At 42.7% G+C, this 13,361-nt stretch overlaps 1 protein-coding gene across 1 annotated transcript in view; it reads right to left on the bottom strand.

Annotated features, from left to right (window-relative positions):
* SV2C (synaptic vesicle glycoprotein 2C) overlaps positions 1-13,361 on the bottom strand; it is a 226,635-nt gene that overhangs the window by 165,498 nt on the left and 47,776 nt on the right. Inside the window, exon 2 of the mRNA XM_008054324.2 lies at positions 11,757-12,434. Coding sequence (XP_008052515.1) covers positions 11,757-12,336 — 580 coding nt within the window. The 5' untranslated portion in view covers positions 12,337-12,434. The remainder of the gene's footprint in view (positions 1-11,756; positions 12,435-13,361) is intronic.

Here is a 13,361-nt window from a genome sequence, read left to right as displayed (position 1 = left end):
TTTGAAAGTTCTCCATGAATGAGTAGGTCCCACCCACCTTTCCAATTCTCCCCTGTACATATGCTCCCCTTCAATAAAACTGAACTGCAATCTATTTGCAATACTCAGTCCAAAATGTCCACACCTTTGTGCCTTTGCTCATTCTGCTCTGTCTCCCAGAAACATCTTTTCCCCAGACCCTTCTTCACAAGTCCAAATTCTACCCACAACTTGCAGCCTGGCTCAAATATCAGCCTCCCAAAGCCTTTTAAAAATCCCCTCTTCTCTCAAATAGAATGGCTCTCTTAGAGCTCTGGCTCCTGTGCCGATGTGGCCACAAGTGTCTTGTGGAGGGAGTCTGTGCCTGCTTTGTGTCTGTATTTGCCACGCAACAGAGTGCAGTGTCTTGCGCCCTCTCGGCAAGAGGGTGATGTATGAATGGGTGGTCCCTGCTGTGTTCCATCTGTGTGAGAACTGCTAAATTTTGAAAGGTGCTATTCCATGAAGACAACTATAATCTAATCTCCATTCCTCTCACAAAAACAAATTTAAAAAATAAGTAGTTATAAAGTCAATAGATAAAGGGCACTGAAAACCAACCATGGGTCACCTGTATACTCTGCATCTCTTTGGGAGTGTCTGTTTAAGGCTGAAGTGATTCCAACAGCAGGTCTTTTGTATCCTTCCCTGTGAGCAGTTTGCTTGACTCTTTGACTAACTCTCAGTTTGGTTTACTTTGGTTAACTCAGTTTTCAGTCAGTTCTTTAATACAGTTGTACCTTTAATATTTCAGACCTAACAAGATTATTGTATCTTAGGTGAAAACATGTTCCCCAAATCTCTCCCAAGTATGCCCCACCTCCTACACTCCCTATCCTGACAATTGGCCCCACCATCTCCCTGGAGGGGAGGAGAGGCTGCTTGTGAAAGTTTGGTTTTATTTAGTCACTGGGAAAGGGTAAACAGACCCCCTCCTAAAATCTTGCTTGGAGCGTAAAACTTGAACTCTCACTGAGGTTCTCATGTCACATGCATATTGACTGGGTTAAGAGCGGCCTTCGCATCACCTGGTGTCAGCATCTTGGCAGAAAATGGGACACACAAACTCTATGCTCACCTTGGTTCTACAAATCCCTCTCAAGGACTAAGATATTTTTGGTAATGATTTTGTTTAAAGCATCCTTTTTTACTTTCTTTGGATAATTATCTAAATCTAATACCAAAAGCCACCAGGACTGTAACTTATTTTGCATATTGATATTTGGTTGCACAAATGGAATGGATATATTCCAAAATGCTTGTTTCTCTGAACAGTAACCACCACAAAATCTTAGTCTCTTAGAAGACACATGCTCCAGCACCTACTCTTAAGTGCCTTATTAACATCCCATAATTGGGGAACAGCATCCAACTTTCACACCTCCCCTTCTGACCTTCACAAAGGGCACCTTGAATATCAGGCAGCCAGACTTCCACCCGAAGAGCTTGTTCCTCTGCTATTTACCCAAACAAAAGTGCTCTTCCAAGGGCTGACCGAGGGTTGCTGTAGTGACACAAACTGCATGGGCCCCTCCCAGAAGGAGGCCCTCTTCCCACAGAAGACCCCTGGCGGTTACTTATCCTGCAGTCCTGAGCTTTTCTCTTGAGCCTCAGCTAGAGGAAATGCTCCTCTCACTCTGCCCTTTTTGGGATGTTGCTGGATCAAGGCGATGGTCCAGGTGCATGCGGACCCCTCAGCCTAGCCCCAATGCAGATTAGCATATCCTGCATTTGGGCAAGAACTCCCTCAGCAGTGGTGTAACTAGAAGAGTCCATTGTCCCATAGTGGGGCCTTTAAAAATTTTTTAGTGGCAATGATATTAACATGTCAGCTATTAAGGACAATGACAAAAAGGTAGTGAGGGTGAATGCAAGCCTGTGGACAGGCAGATAAAGTGGACAAACTATAAAGCCTTTTACCAGATCAATTCCCCACCACCACAGGCACTAGCTTTTCATTCCAGTGTGGCTTTGGCCCTTGAGATGCTAGACGCCTGGGTCAGTGTTGGAAGGAGACCCTGGCTGTGATCACAGGGCATCTGGAAAATCCCTCCTGAAGCCTCCCAAGACTCTAAGACTTGGGCCTTCCCCACCTCCATTCTTGGTCATCCGGAGCACGGGCCGCCTCCAAAGGATGTGAAGGGAAGGCTTCACTCAGCACTACTCAAGGGTGGGTGGAGGGTCTCAGGGGCCAAGGGCCCAGCCCTGCTGTTGACCCTAACACCCTTGTGGCAGGAAGGACTCCATGCTAGGGCTCTCCAGCTGCCCTAACGTTCTGAGGGTTTTCACCTCCTTTCTTAGAGAGAAACTATCTGGTGTCAGATACTGGAACGAGTAAACTAGGACAATAAAATCCATGACTAATGGAAGTTATCCATATCACTTTCTAGTAATTTTTTTCTGAAACAAAATTCAGCAGTTTCTGGGCCACAGATACATGCATGCTCCCTGGATGGGAGTGGTACTGAAGTCCCTCTTATGAAAGCATTTGTCATAGCCCTGAAGTCCTTTTCCTGTCCATTCTCGCCAAGTCTTTTGTTCTGAGTCATTCAAATGCGGTGCATTTACAAACTCAAAATTCCTTAATTTTTCAACATTTTCCAAATATTTCAGCTAATTAGGCACATGCTTTGCTAACATAAACCTCATACTAATCTGACTGTACAACTGTAACTGCTTATGCGAGTATCGTCTGAATTCTGTTTACACTTGAGTTATATATTCCCTTCAATTGTTTCTCCTCTTCTGAATATTCTGCATCTGCCACCAGTTTGTGGAAGGGTAAGATCATGACTTCTTATATTCCATCTCCTTGCCTAGACCTCAGGATCCTTACTACCTAATGGTGATCATCAGGTAACAGCATCCATGTGCAGAAGGTACCTCTGTGTGATTGGGAAATGGTGGGTTCAATCTGGGTGGATGAATTAAAAAAAGGAGTTCCCTCAAGGTTGAAGAATTAGCCAGTTACCCCTCCTACCAGATGAGTTTACCAAGATGATTGTCTTGGCAAGTAGAAAGCAGGCTGGATTTTAGGCTAGCTTTCTCCTCTACCAGTCAGGTGCCTTTGTGGAGGTCATGACCTCAGAGTATAAGTTGGCTATAAAAGGTGCCTTCTTTTGGGATTCTAGCAGTTTCTCAGCTGTCAGTTGAACTGTCTCCAGGTTCTGTCTTGACAATGAAAAAATAAATTAAATGGTAGAAATAAGCAATATTCCAATATTTAGAAATATTTGTTCATTTCTAATATGTACAGGAAGACTGCATATTTTTATAGTAGCATTCCCATAACATAAACTGTATCAACTTACAGTGCAGTGACATTGAGTACATTCATATTGTTGTGAAACCATCGTCACCATCTGAGACTGTGAGCTTTTATAAAGAAGAAAACCCCAGCATGGGAATTAGGAGTGCCAAGCTCTTATTTCTCACGGCTAACGAAATCTGTGGCCGGGCAAGTCAATTCCCCAAACTCACCTTCAGTTTTCTTCTTTGGATTCAGGGCGTTTGATTCTGTGAGCACTGAATCGCCTTCCCTAAGTGAGGTCTACAGCTCTAAGAGCAGCTCAGTTCAGTGCATGACCTGCCTGATTTCCCAATACATATTAGTTAGGGAGAGAGGCATAACGGTTGTCAAGACCAGCAGAAGATCCCTGATGTAAAACCACAATCCTGGAAGGTGCAGACCCATCACCGGAAGGGCAGAAAGGCAGCAGAAGCAGCACTTCCTCCACTTCTCCCACCCAGACTCCAGTGTCTACCGGTGTTGTGGTAATGCCACAACCAGAGGTCAAACCCTGGATCCCATTTCCCCTGGGGGATGTTTGGAAATATGCATCTAAGAGGCCTTGACCGGGGGACATTGAGGCACTTGCTTTAAGCCATGACTGGAAGGTTTGGTGAACAGAGGTCACAGATACTAAATATCCCACAATGTGTGAGACAATATCACAAAGCAGAGACTTGTTCCTGTATCTAGGGCTCCTGTTGAGAAATGCTGACCTAGAGAAGGACATGGGGGAATGAGCTCAGTTTTGGAGGTTACTTTACAGTTTGGAGGGTGGGTAAGTACGTGAAACTGCCCCTCTGTGTCTCATCACTAATATTTTCCCTCTGTACACTAATGCTTTAACTTAACTAATGCAGTTGATTTCCTTTTTAAAAATGGTGGACATGCACCATATTTGGAGAATATGCAAAGGACTTCTTACTCTACCTTGACTACTGGCTGGGCCTGTGTTCTTTGGCATATCCGACATCATTTGACATTCATCATGTTTTTTACTTCTGTTCACATTACTGATGTTAATGATTTTTGAAAAAGGAATTTATATATTGTTTTCTCACTAATAATTGTTCTAATTCTATTTTGGGAAAAACATGCCAAGTAAACATCCAAAAAAAGAGTCATTTTAATAATGACATTAATTGGAGCATCATTTTCACACAACAAGGAAAGTACTGGATGCATTCGAGTGCTTGGCACAAGATGACCAAGCAGGTTACTGTATCATGAATCATGAATGGTCCTAGACTCACTAAGGCCCACAGTGAACTGTACTGATTCTCCAAAATATTTATGTGAAATAACACTAAGTGAGCAAGATCAATTCAACCCTATTTACATGATAATTGCAGCTATGACTATAAGTATAGTAACTAGGATCAAAATGGAGAGATGCAAAAATGATTTAAAGGTCATTGAATTTTTAGGCAAATTTCTTGCAGTAAAAAAATTTTCAATTGTGAAGAATCGCTGCTTCCTCATCACTTTCTATTTGGTTGGAGACCTCAGTTTTAAAATTGAAGGTAAGAACTACACCTATGACTTCTTTTACTGTTTCTCTCACAATCTTTTTTTTTTTTTTTTGGAGTTGGAGTCTCACTCTGTCACCCAGAGTGGAGTGCAGTGGCCACTCCCGGCCACCACAGCCTCGACCTGCTGGGCTCCGGCGATCCTTCCGCCTCAGCCTTCTGAGTAGCTGGAATTACAGACATGGGCTACCATGCCCGGCTGATTTTTTTTATTTATTGTAGAGATGAGGTCTCACCAAGTTGCCCAGGCAGGTCTTGAACCCGCGGGCTCAGGCAATCTACTCACCTCAGCCTCCCAAAGTACTGGGATTACAGGCTGAGCCACCGAGTCCGGCCCCTCTCACACTCTTAAAAGCCAAAATAACTTTTTAAATTTAAGATAAGAATGTTAGTTTGCAAACTCATGTGTTGAGAATACTTAACTTCTGTAATCTATCAGACTGATTCCTTGAGATGGATGCAATTGAATAATTTGCTACCCTCTGAAACATTTGGCAGGAAGTGCAAGCCACATAGTCTCTTACTCTTGTTTATGTGGACATACCGCAATTTCCTGTGAAAGGGCGAAATTGGCATTTGGAAAAATCAAACCTACAAGTCTGCATTATATGTATTTGGCTTGATTCTGTTATTAGATGGCTAACAATTCAGACTGCCCTATTCAAACTAAAGTACTCATGAACAAATTCTCCAAGCTGACAATATGTCAGCAAGTTCTCCAGTGATTTTAGGTAGAGGCCCAAACTTTAGGTAGAGGCAGGGGTTAGACATACTCTAAAGAGACTGGTTTAACACACAGTGAGCCAATACTGAACACTGCTTGTAGTCTAGTGGAAAACAACAGTCAACAGAACTAAAGAAGGGGCAATTCAGAAACTTGCAGCTGGCTGTTTTCAGGCCAGTCATGCCAATGGAATTAGAATCCTCATCCAGGAGTATTCTAGAATATGGGGATACAGGGACTCTGGATGCAAGAATGGAGGAATAAGTCTTCAGGTTCAAAGATGTGTTATGGTAAACCCTCAATGACTTTCAAGATGGCAGAAGGACAATTACCTACAAACTGTCACTGTCCCAGAACATTACTTATTGGCAAGTTTCAGAAATGAGGCATGGAGCTTCTATTCACTTCCTGTCCTGTGAAAATGAATCAGACTGTTTGGATGGAGTCTTTTCAGGCTCCTTGGTACTGCTCTGTTTGAGTGTCAGAAGTCTCTCTCCTCCCAGTAGAATGCAAAAGACCAGAGGAAATAAGACCCAGGGCCATAATGGCGATGAATTATTGCATCTTCTTTTCCAATTTTGTAATAATGAATCCAAATAAGATTTCACCAGTGTTGGTGGAGAGGATGTACTCGACAAGTCAATAACTTTTTAATTCCAATTAGGATCGCTGTGATGGCTGAGAGGCTAAACAAAGCCAGAAGACATATACACAACAAAGATCACAGCTGCATCACAGATACCAAGGCAGACACTGAGAACAAAGAGATTGGACAGGGTACAGAGCTGCAGTATACACTTTTAGGGTACAAAGCTACGGGTCTTAAACGTTAGAGCACACTCAATGGCAAATGATCACAAATTTGGAATAAAGTTAAAAGATGAATATTTCTGTCACTTTTTTGTCATCAGCTTGGATATTCCGGTCTACCCAGCAGCAGGGTTTAGACACACTCTTAAGAGACTGGTTCAATGTTCAGTGAGCCCGTCCTGCAATCTGCTTGCAGTCGAGTGGAAAACAACAGTCAACAGAATTGAAGGAGGAGGATTTCAGAAACCTGCAACTGGCTGTTTTCAGACACAACTATATCTCTCAATAAAGCAGCTAGAAATTCCAACACAATATTTCTTCTGCTGTCAATCCCTAAAGGAATAAGACATAGTATGTAAAGTAATATGGTAGGATGGAAAAAAAGAAATTAAGATGTGATCATTCAGGTTATATCTATCCAGCTCTGCCCTCAAGGAAACTACCTTTTCTACAAGAGGAAAAAATAAAAGGTAGGGGTGGGGGGAGTCCGTGTTCATTTGATTTAGTCTCTCTCCCATTCAATTCACTCCCCAGATTGTTGCCAGAGGTGGCCTTCTAACACATGGATCTAATTATGCCATTCTCACTTACTACAAGATAAAATCCAAACCCCCTGTCTTGGCATTAAGGTCTTTCACAATACATCCACAACTTGACCTGTCAGCTCCAAACTACTACCCGTCACAATTAACCTCGCGTAATTCCCTACAAAGTCCAGGCCCTTTGGCAACTGTAACACCTTCCTGGAATGCTATTCTCCCTCTTATCTGCATGATAAATTTTTATTCATCCCTCAAAACTCTGTTTAGATGTCAATTCCTAGATGAGTTTTTATCAATTTCCTGAGGTAAACCTAATGATTCTCTCCTTTGTGATCCTACAGTATTTTATTCAATATTTCTGTCATAGAAAAAAAATAGTGTACTAAAATTTAACTCTTTACATTGTAAAACAAAAACAAAAACACAAGTTGCTGAATGACAAAAATCACAACATAATCAGAATATCCTTCCAATGTATCTTGTCATGTACCTGGCTCGTGGTTGGTGCTCAGTTAATGCTTACTGAATAAAATGTTCCTACTACCTCTAGTTTTCTTAACAACATTCACTTTTCTTCCTACAGCAATATGACTCAGTCCCAGTCATGCTGCTAAAGTCCTGTCCTGGAAATTACCCATGTATGTGGGAATTGCCGTTGACTTTTACCTTGAAGAGAAGAAAAGAAGCACTCAAGATGTTTAGCTATTAATGAGTTCAGGTTTAGTTATCAAGTAGGCTGTGGGCCAGACCATGCTGCTTTCCATCTATTTTATACTGGGCAGTGCCTGGTCATGATAATGTTTCAGTTCCTAAATGCTACTCACCTTTGTAACCCTCAGAAAGAAAGCAGTTGAACCAATAATGATTGATCTGCTTCACTGTGTCGGGAGGGGGGTTGTGGGGGTAGATCTTAGGAAATAAGCCAGCATGAGGGAGGTCAAGCCCTGATGGAGCCATGTCAGGAAGGAACAGCCAGCAAGGAGCTACCCCAAGCAAAGGCCAGGATAAGGCTGAGCCAGAAATGGTCACGTCCTTTCTGCCTGGGGGTGATCTTAGAAACCAACCCGTCCCATCAACAACCCTTGGACCGAACCACGTCTGTCGTGGTACAAGAGGCCTCACTCCTACAGCACCTGCTCCAAGGCACAGCAATGGCAAGGAAAAATGTCTGATATTCTAGGCACCATGGGACCGGGCACTGGGAACCTAGAGGATGTATTTTCATTCAATGCACAGACGTAAAGGCTTCCTAGCCTGGCCCACTGTGTTCCTTGTGCTCACTGTGTTCATCCTAAGGGGCATGTGCAGTGGTCAATGACCCTTAATTGCTAGCCCTGACGGCTGGTGTCAGCGTTTACTGCAAGACCGCAGCACCTGAGATCCGTGCGTTCCTGCCTTCTTCCAATGCCTTCCAGACCTCCCCTCTCTCTGCTTACTCTTCTTTCTATGGTGTCTCCTTCTTTGCCTTTCTTATGGTGTCTTCTTCCGTGCCCAGCCCCATAAGAAACGTTCAGCAGAAAATCATTCCCTCTTAGATGAGGGTCATTGGCAGTGTTGTTTTAGATGAGATGGCTTCCACACCTCTGGACATTTCAGCCCAAGTCGGGGGCAGCCCAATGGCACTCCTCTTCAACTGTCTCCAAGGACCCCAGAGTGAGGTCTTCAATGGAACATTTTCTTCTTTCTCCCTCCTGCTAAAACCTAATTTAATGAACTGTCTTCCGTTCATTAACTAACGAAAGGTAGCTCATTAACTAATCCCTCCTCCTCCTTCTTAACTAACCAACGAGCAGACCCTCACTGACTTTACCTGTGAAGTACCTCTCAACTCCAGGTCTTCTCTCCACTGCCTTCATCAGGGTCTTATCCCAGGACGTGTTCTGCATACGCAAGTCTCTTTATTTGCACTTCTCTTCAGTCTACTGATCCTTGCTTCCTTATCCTGGGAATCTGCAGTCATTTGTGATTTCACCATACTATAGCTTACTGGGACACAGTTATAGTATGGAGAAAGTATCTCTTCTTTTCATCCCATTGTCCCTTGTGGTAATACTGGGTTTTGCACGCAATAAGCGTTTAATAAATAGACTTCATCAATAGTGAATGGATTATCTTAAAGTAACTGCATTTGTTTCCCCAAAGAGCAGCTCATTAGATAATTCAATATTTACTCCAACTTCTTCCAGTCCAATTAACAATGTTATATATACACACAAACCACACACACAGACACATGCACTTATGGTAGGCTCCTAGCTACCTCTAAGTCAATATTCTAGCAAACATAAAGAGAGGCTCAATCTCCCAAACATTTAGAACATAAATTGGGTCATATTTTTGTTGGCGGTTTTCCTTGAGGAAAGTGACACCGTGCTTAGTAGCAAATGAGAAATTATCTTGCAAATCTATGTCCTCAAAATGCCACCAAACATGGATCATGCATCCTTCTTTCCTGTATTTTGCTCCTATTGCTATGACTTGGTGTGGTAATTATATTACAAAGCTATTATTTGATGAAATGAAAATGACAAAACAATTTAAATGCTTGTCTAAAAAAGACTCTTGGAATGCAATTATGAGTGAAATTACAATGGCAAAATAATTGAAATGCAAGTCTGGAAGGCACAGTTATGAAACCATTAAAATGCTTCTGTTGGGCGCTCACAACATTGAGTGAAAGTATGCACTCTTGGGGACACATTTTTAATTCACTAAAGCAGGCAACATTTCTGGATAGATGAAAATATCTGTGCTTCCATTGTTCTGCAGCATTATCTACACTTCTGAATGCCACCTGGAGGTGGGCAACATCATCAGGGTTTCTAGGTTTAGAGGACAGACTGATAAAAGTGCCGTTTGTAACACTGTGCTTTCACTCAGCACCAGAAGAGAAAGGCGTAAGGGCATGCTGGGCTTGGATGTTTCGGATATGAGAGCTAGGACTGTAGTAGGAAAAAATGTTTACATTTAAGCCTGTAATTATTAAACATTTGTGTGGATGTGTTTCTAAGGATCTATCTTTAAACATGCTGCTGATGTATTTCTCTAGCGAAATCTTGATAAATATTTTGATGCTCAGGCTTATAGTTGGATATACTTGGTCACCAAAAGAAATACAGCAGCAGCAACAACAACAAAATACAGTCCTAGCTACAAAACAGACCAACTGAAATGATCACTTGACAAATGACCAGGGGTCTATCTCTGAAGCATGGTGATGCCTGCATTTTGATAGTTGAACACACGAATGAGTCCACCAGTAAAGACATGCAAATGGTGCCCCTGACTCCCACCCCCGCACTGTCACAGTCTACTTTGGTGGATCCATTTTCTTTAGCTAGGCCGAATGCTAGGAGTGGGTCATACAAAAGAAACAAATGTAAAAGGAATAAAAAGATGTGAATACTTTTCTCAAGGGTGGTTCTCTCTCTTGTGTTGTCGTAAGGCAAGTTAGGAAATGGCAAATTAATTTTAATCACCCAGAAAATTTCTCAGCACCAGTGATAATAACATTGCTTCATAAAGTTACTAGGTTTCCACAAAAAGAATGATATACTTTTGTTTTTGTTTTTCTTTTTTTTTTGAGTTAGAGTCTCACTCTGTCTCCCAGACTAGAGTGCAATGGCTGCTCCAGGCTACCGCAGCCTCGACCTGCTGGGCTCCAGCGATCCTTCCGCCTCAGCCTTCCAAGTGGCTAGAACTACAGGTGCGTGCTACCACACCCGGCTAATTTTTTGATTTGTTGTAGAGATGAGGTCTCGCCAAGTTGCCCAGGTGGGTCTCAAACCTGCGGTCTCAGTCAATTCACTCACCTCAGCCTCCCAAGGCGTGGGATTACAGGGTGAGCCACCAAGCCCGGCTTACTTTTGTTTTTCAAGCTTTCATTTAAAGAAGTCCCTTGGAAATACAGATACTAAATATTCTTACGTTCTTTCACAGACTCTGAAATGCAGAAAGATTTAATATGCATCTGGGGCAGGATTTGCAAAAGGAGTTTGGAAGTCCCTGATTTTGTGTATCAAGTGTTTGAAGAGGTCTCTTACACTGTTGGGGATATTTGTCTTTTTTCTCACCCTCTTATTTTCCCTTGCACTAACTCAAGAGTGTTAACTACAGCTTTGTAAGAATATGAACCTGAGTGCATGGTAACTCTAAAATGAAAATCAGGTCTGCTGACTAGACGTTTTTTAGAGAGGTCATATTATTGTTAACACTTATTTAAATATAATATGATTTGAAATAGATTTTAAGTTATGTGAAGAAGAGAGTTCCTTCCAGTTTAGATACAAAGGTAGAAACCTTGAAAAAGATGACAAGTTACCTAGAGAAAATTCTATAAGTAAAGCTAATTGAAAAAATAAGCAAACGTACACATAGATTATAGAAAAATTAAAAATAGCAGGGTCCTAAAATCTTTAAAACCACAGTACTTGACACAAAATTTGAAATCACATTTTTCGGAGTTTTATAAAATTAACCTCTGTGTTTAGAAAGGTGCAAGATACATTTCATATAATAGCTTTATTAACTTCCAAAGACATATCTTTGGAAACTAATAAAGGAGAGACAAATGCAGCTATTATAAGTTAAAGTATATTTTAACTTACTTTGAAATGCAGAAAAAAAATAGATCGGATTGATGGATAGCTAGATGATAAAGAAAACATAATAAACATTCATTATAGAATCTAGGTGGTGGCAAACATACGGGTCTTCACCATCCAATTATTTTGATTCTTACACATAGTTAAATTTTTTTAATAACAAAAAATTTGTCAGAAAAAATGCAGTGCTCTAGATGAAAGTGTTTACCCTACATGTGGGCAACTGTGCTCAGCACTCACCTAGCCATCCAGACCCTGAGTTTGGTATGCACAGGTCTGTCTCTGCACTGGGCAGCACGAAGCCAACAACAAACACCTCCACGCCGTCGGCCATCAGAGCCATGCCCAGCACGAAGAAGAGGGCCCACTGGAAGCGGCCGTGGCCGCATTCTTGGATGATCAGCTCATACTGCTGGGCCAGCTCCTCCTCATCGGCTCTCCTCTCCGACTCCAGCTCCCGGCGGTCCTTGTACTCATCGCCCTTGGGCTGTCCCACCGCAACTATGCTGTCCTTCCCTTGGTTGGTGCTGGGGATGCCCTGGTACTCCCCTTCGTAGATTTCGTCCTCTTCATCGTGCCCCTCAGTGGCCTCACTTGAGCCTTCATCATCATTGGCCTCCCCGTCATACGTTTCCCCAGGAGGGTAATAGTCGTCGTCGTCGTCTTCATCCTGGAACCGACTGTAGGACCTCTGGGTGTACTCATCCTGGGCACGGTCTACGGCTTGGTTCACCTTCTTGACCGTCTGTTTCTTCACCTCTCTGGCGATGTCCTTGGCACCCTTCATCAGTGAAGTCCTATCCTTGTACGAGTCTTCCATCTTTTCTCAACCACGGCCAAAGAGAAGGTGGAAAGTTTCCACAGACTGTTCAGGGGCTCAGCCCTGACAGCATCATCCACTTGGGGCTCAGAACAGAACTGCAAAAGAAGAGCCAGAGGAGACAGTTAGCATTCCTTTCATCGGCTTCTTCACCATCTATTTCGCTATCTCTTTTTACTGCCCCACAGATGAAAACATGGAATTAGCTTTCCCTTTGTTCACACTATGCTGGTTCGCTGCTTGAGTGTGCTCAGCACTTGAAGGGTTGCTACTGTTGCTATTATGATTGCTTCGTTTTGATATTCTTGCTTTGATGTTATCATTTTAATTTAATGTTATCTCCAGGGTAACATTACACAGGCATTCCCCTGATAATAAAACAGAGCCTCTTGCACCTTTGAAAGCGCCCTCAACATATCTTGAAAGTGTAAAGATATACATAGATTGAGAAAAATAATACTGCTCAGAGACACAACGATACATGCATACACTACAAAGGCAAAACCAGACGACTAGAAGGACCCTCCTGGGCCTTATTTCCTCATGCTGAAGAAAAAGGAAAAAAAGGGGGCAAGCAAGTGACCCCATACACAGTTGCTATCAAGCAGCTATGTGTGTAAAATTCAGTTTCCCCCATACTTTCCTTCCAACAGATGATACAGAATTTCACATGGCACCCCACACTGACAGAGTGTTTCCCCCAGAGGAAATCAGCAGAGTTCATCGAATGATTTGATATTGAATCAGAACGTATGGCTTGCTCCATGTGGGGTCTACCCTTTCAGAAACCATCCCACGGCCAGGAGGGATAAAGAAGCTCCCTCTGATGAGCCTTCACAAGTCCACCTCATCTCTGTTCTCTTCATCTCTGGACACCCCCTCCACGCACTCACATACACATGCACACACACATCCCTCCTCCCACACTGGCTAGCTGCTGTCTTGCTAGCAGAGTTGGCAGCCTTTCATGATCCACCATTTGGCTTTCTTTCGGACTGACAGTCCCCTAAGTCTTGGCTCCTTTG

This window comes from Carlito syrichta, unplaced genomic scaffold (assembly GCF_000164805.1).
Source record: "Carlito syrichta isolate Samal-C Ts95f unplaced genomic scaffold, Tarsius_syrichta-2.0.1 Scaffold289542, whole genome shotgun sequence".
Taxonomy (NCBI): domain Eukaryota; kingdom Metazoa; phylum Chordata; class Mammalia; order Primates; family Tarsiidae; genus Carlito; species Carlito syrichta.
The sequence above is the reverse complement of the archived record's forward strand: the minus strand, read 5'-3'. Positions and strand labels throughout refer to the sequence as shown.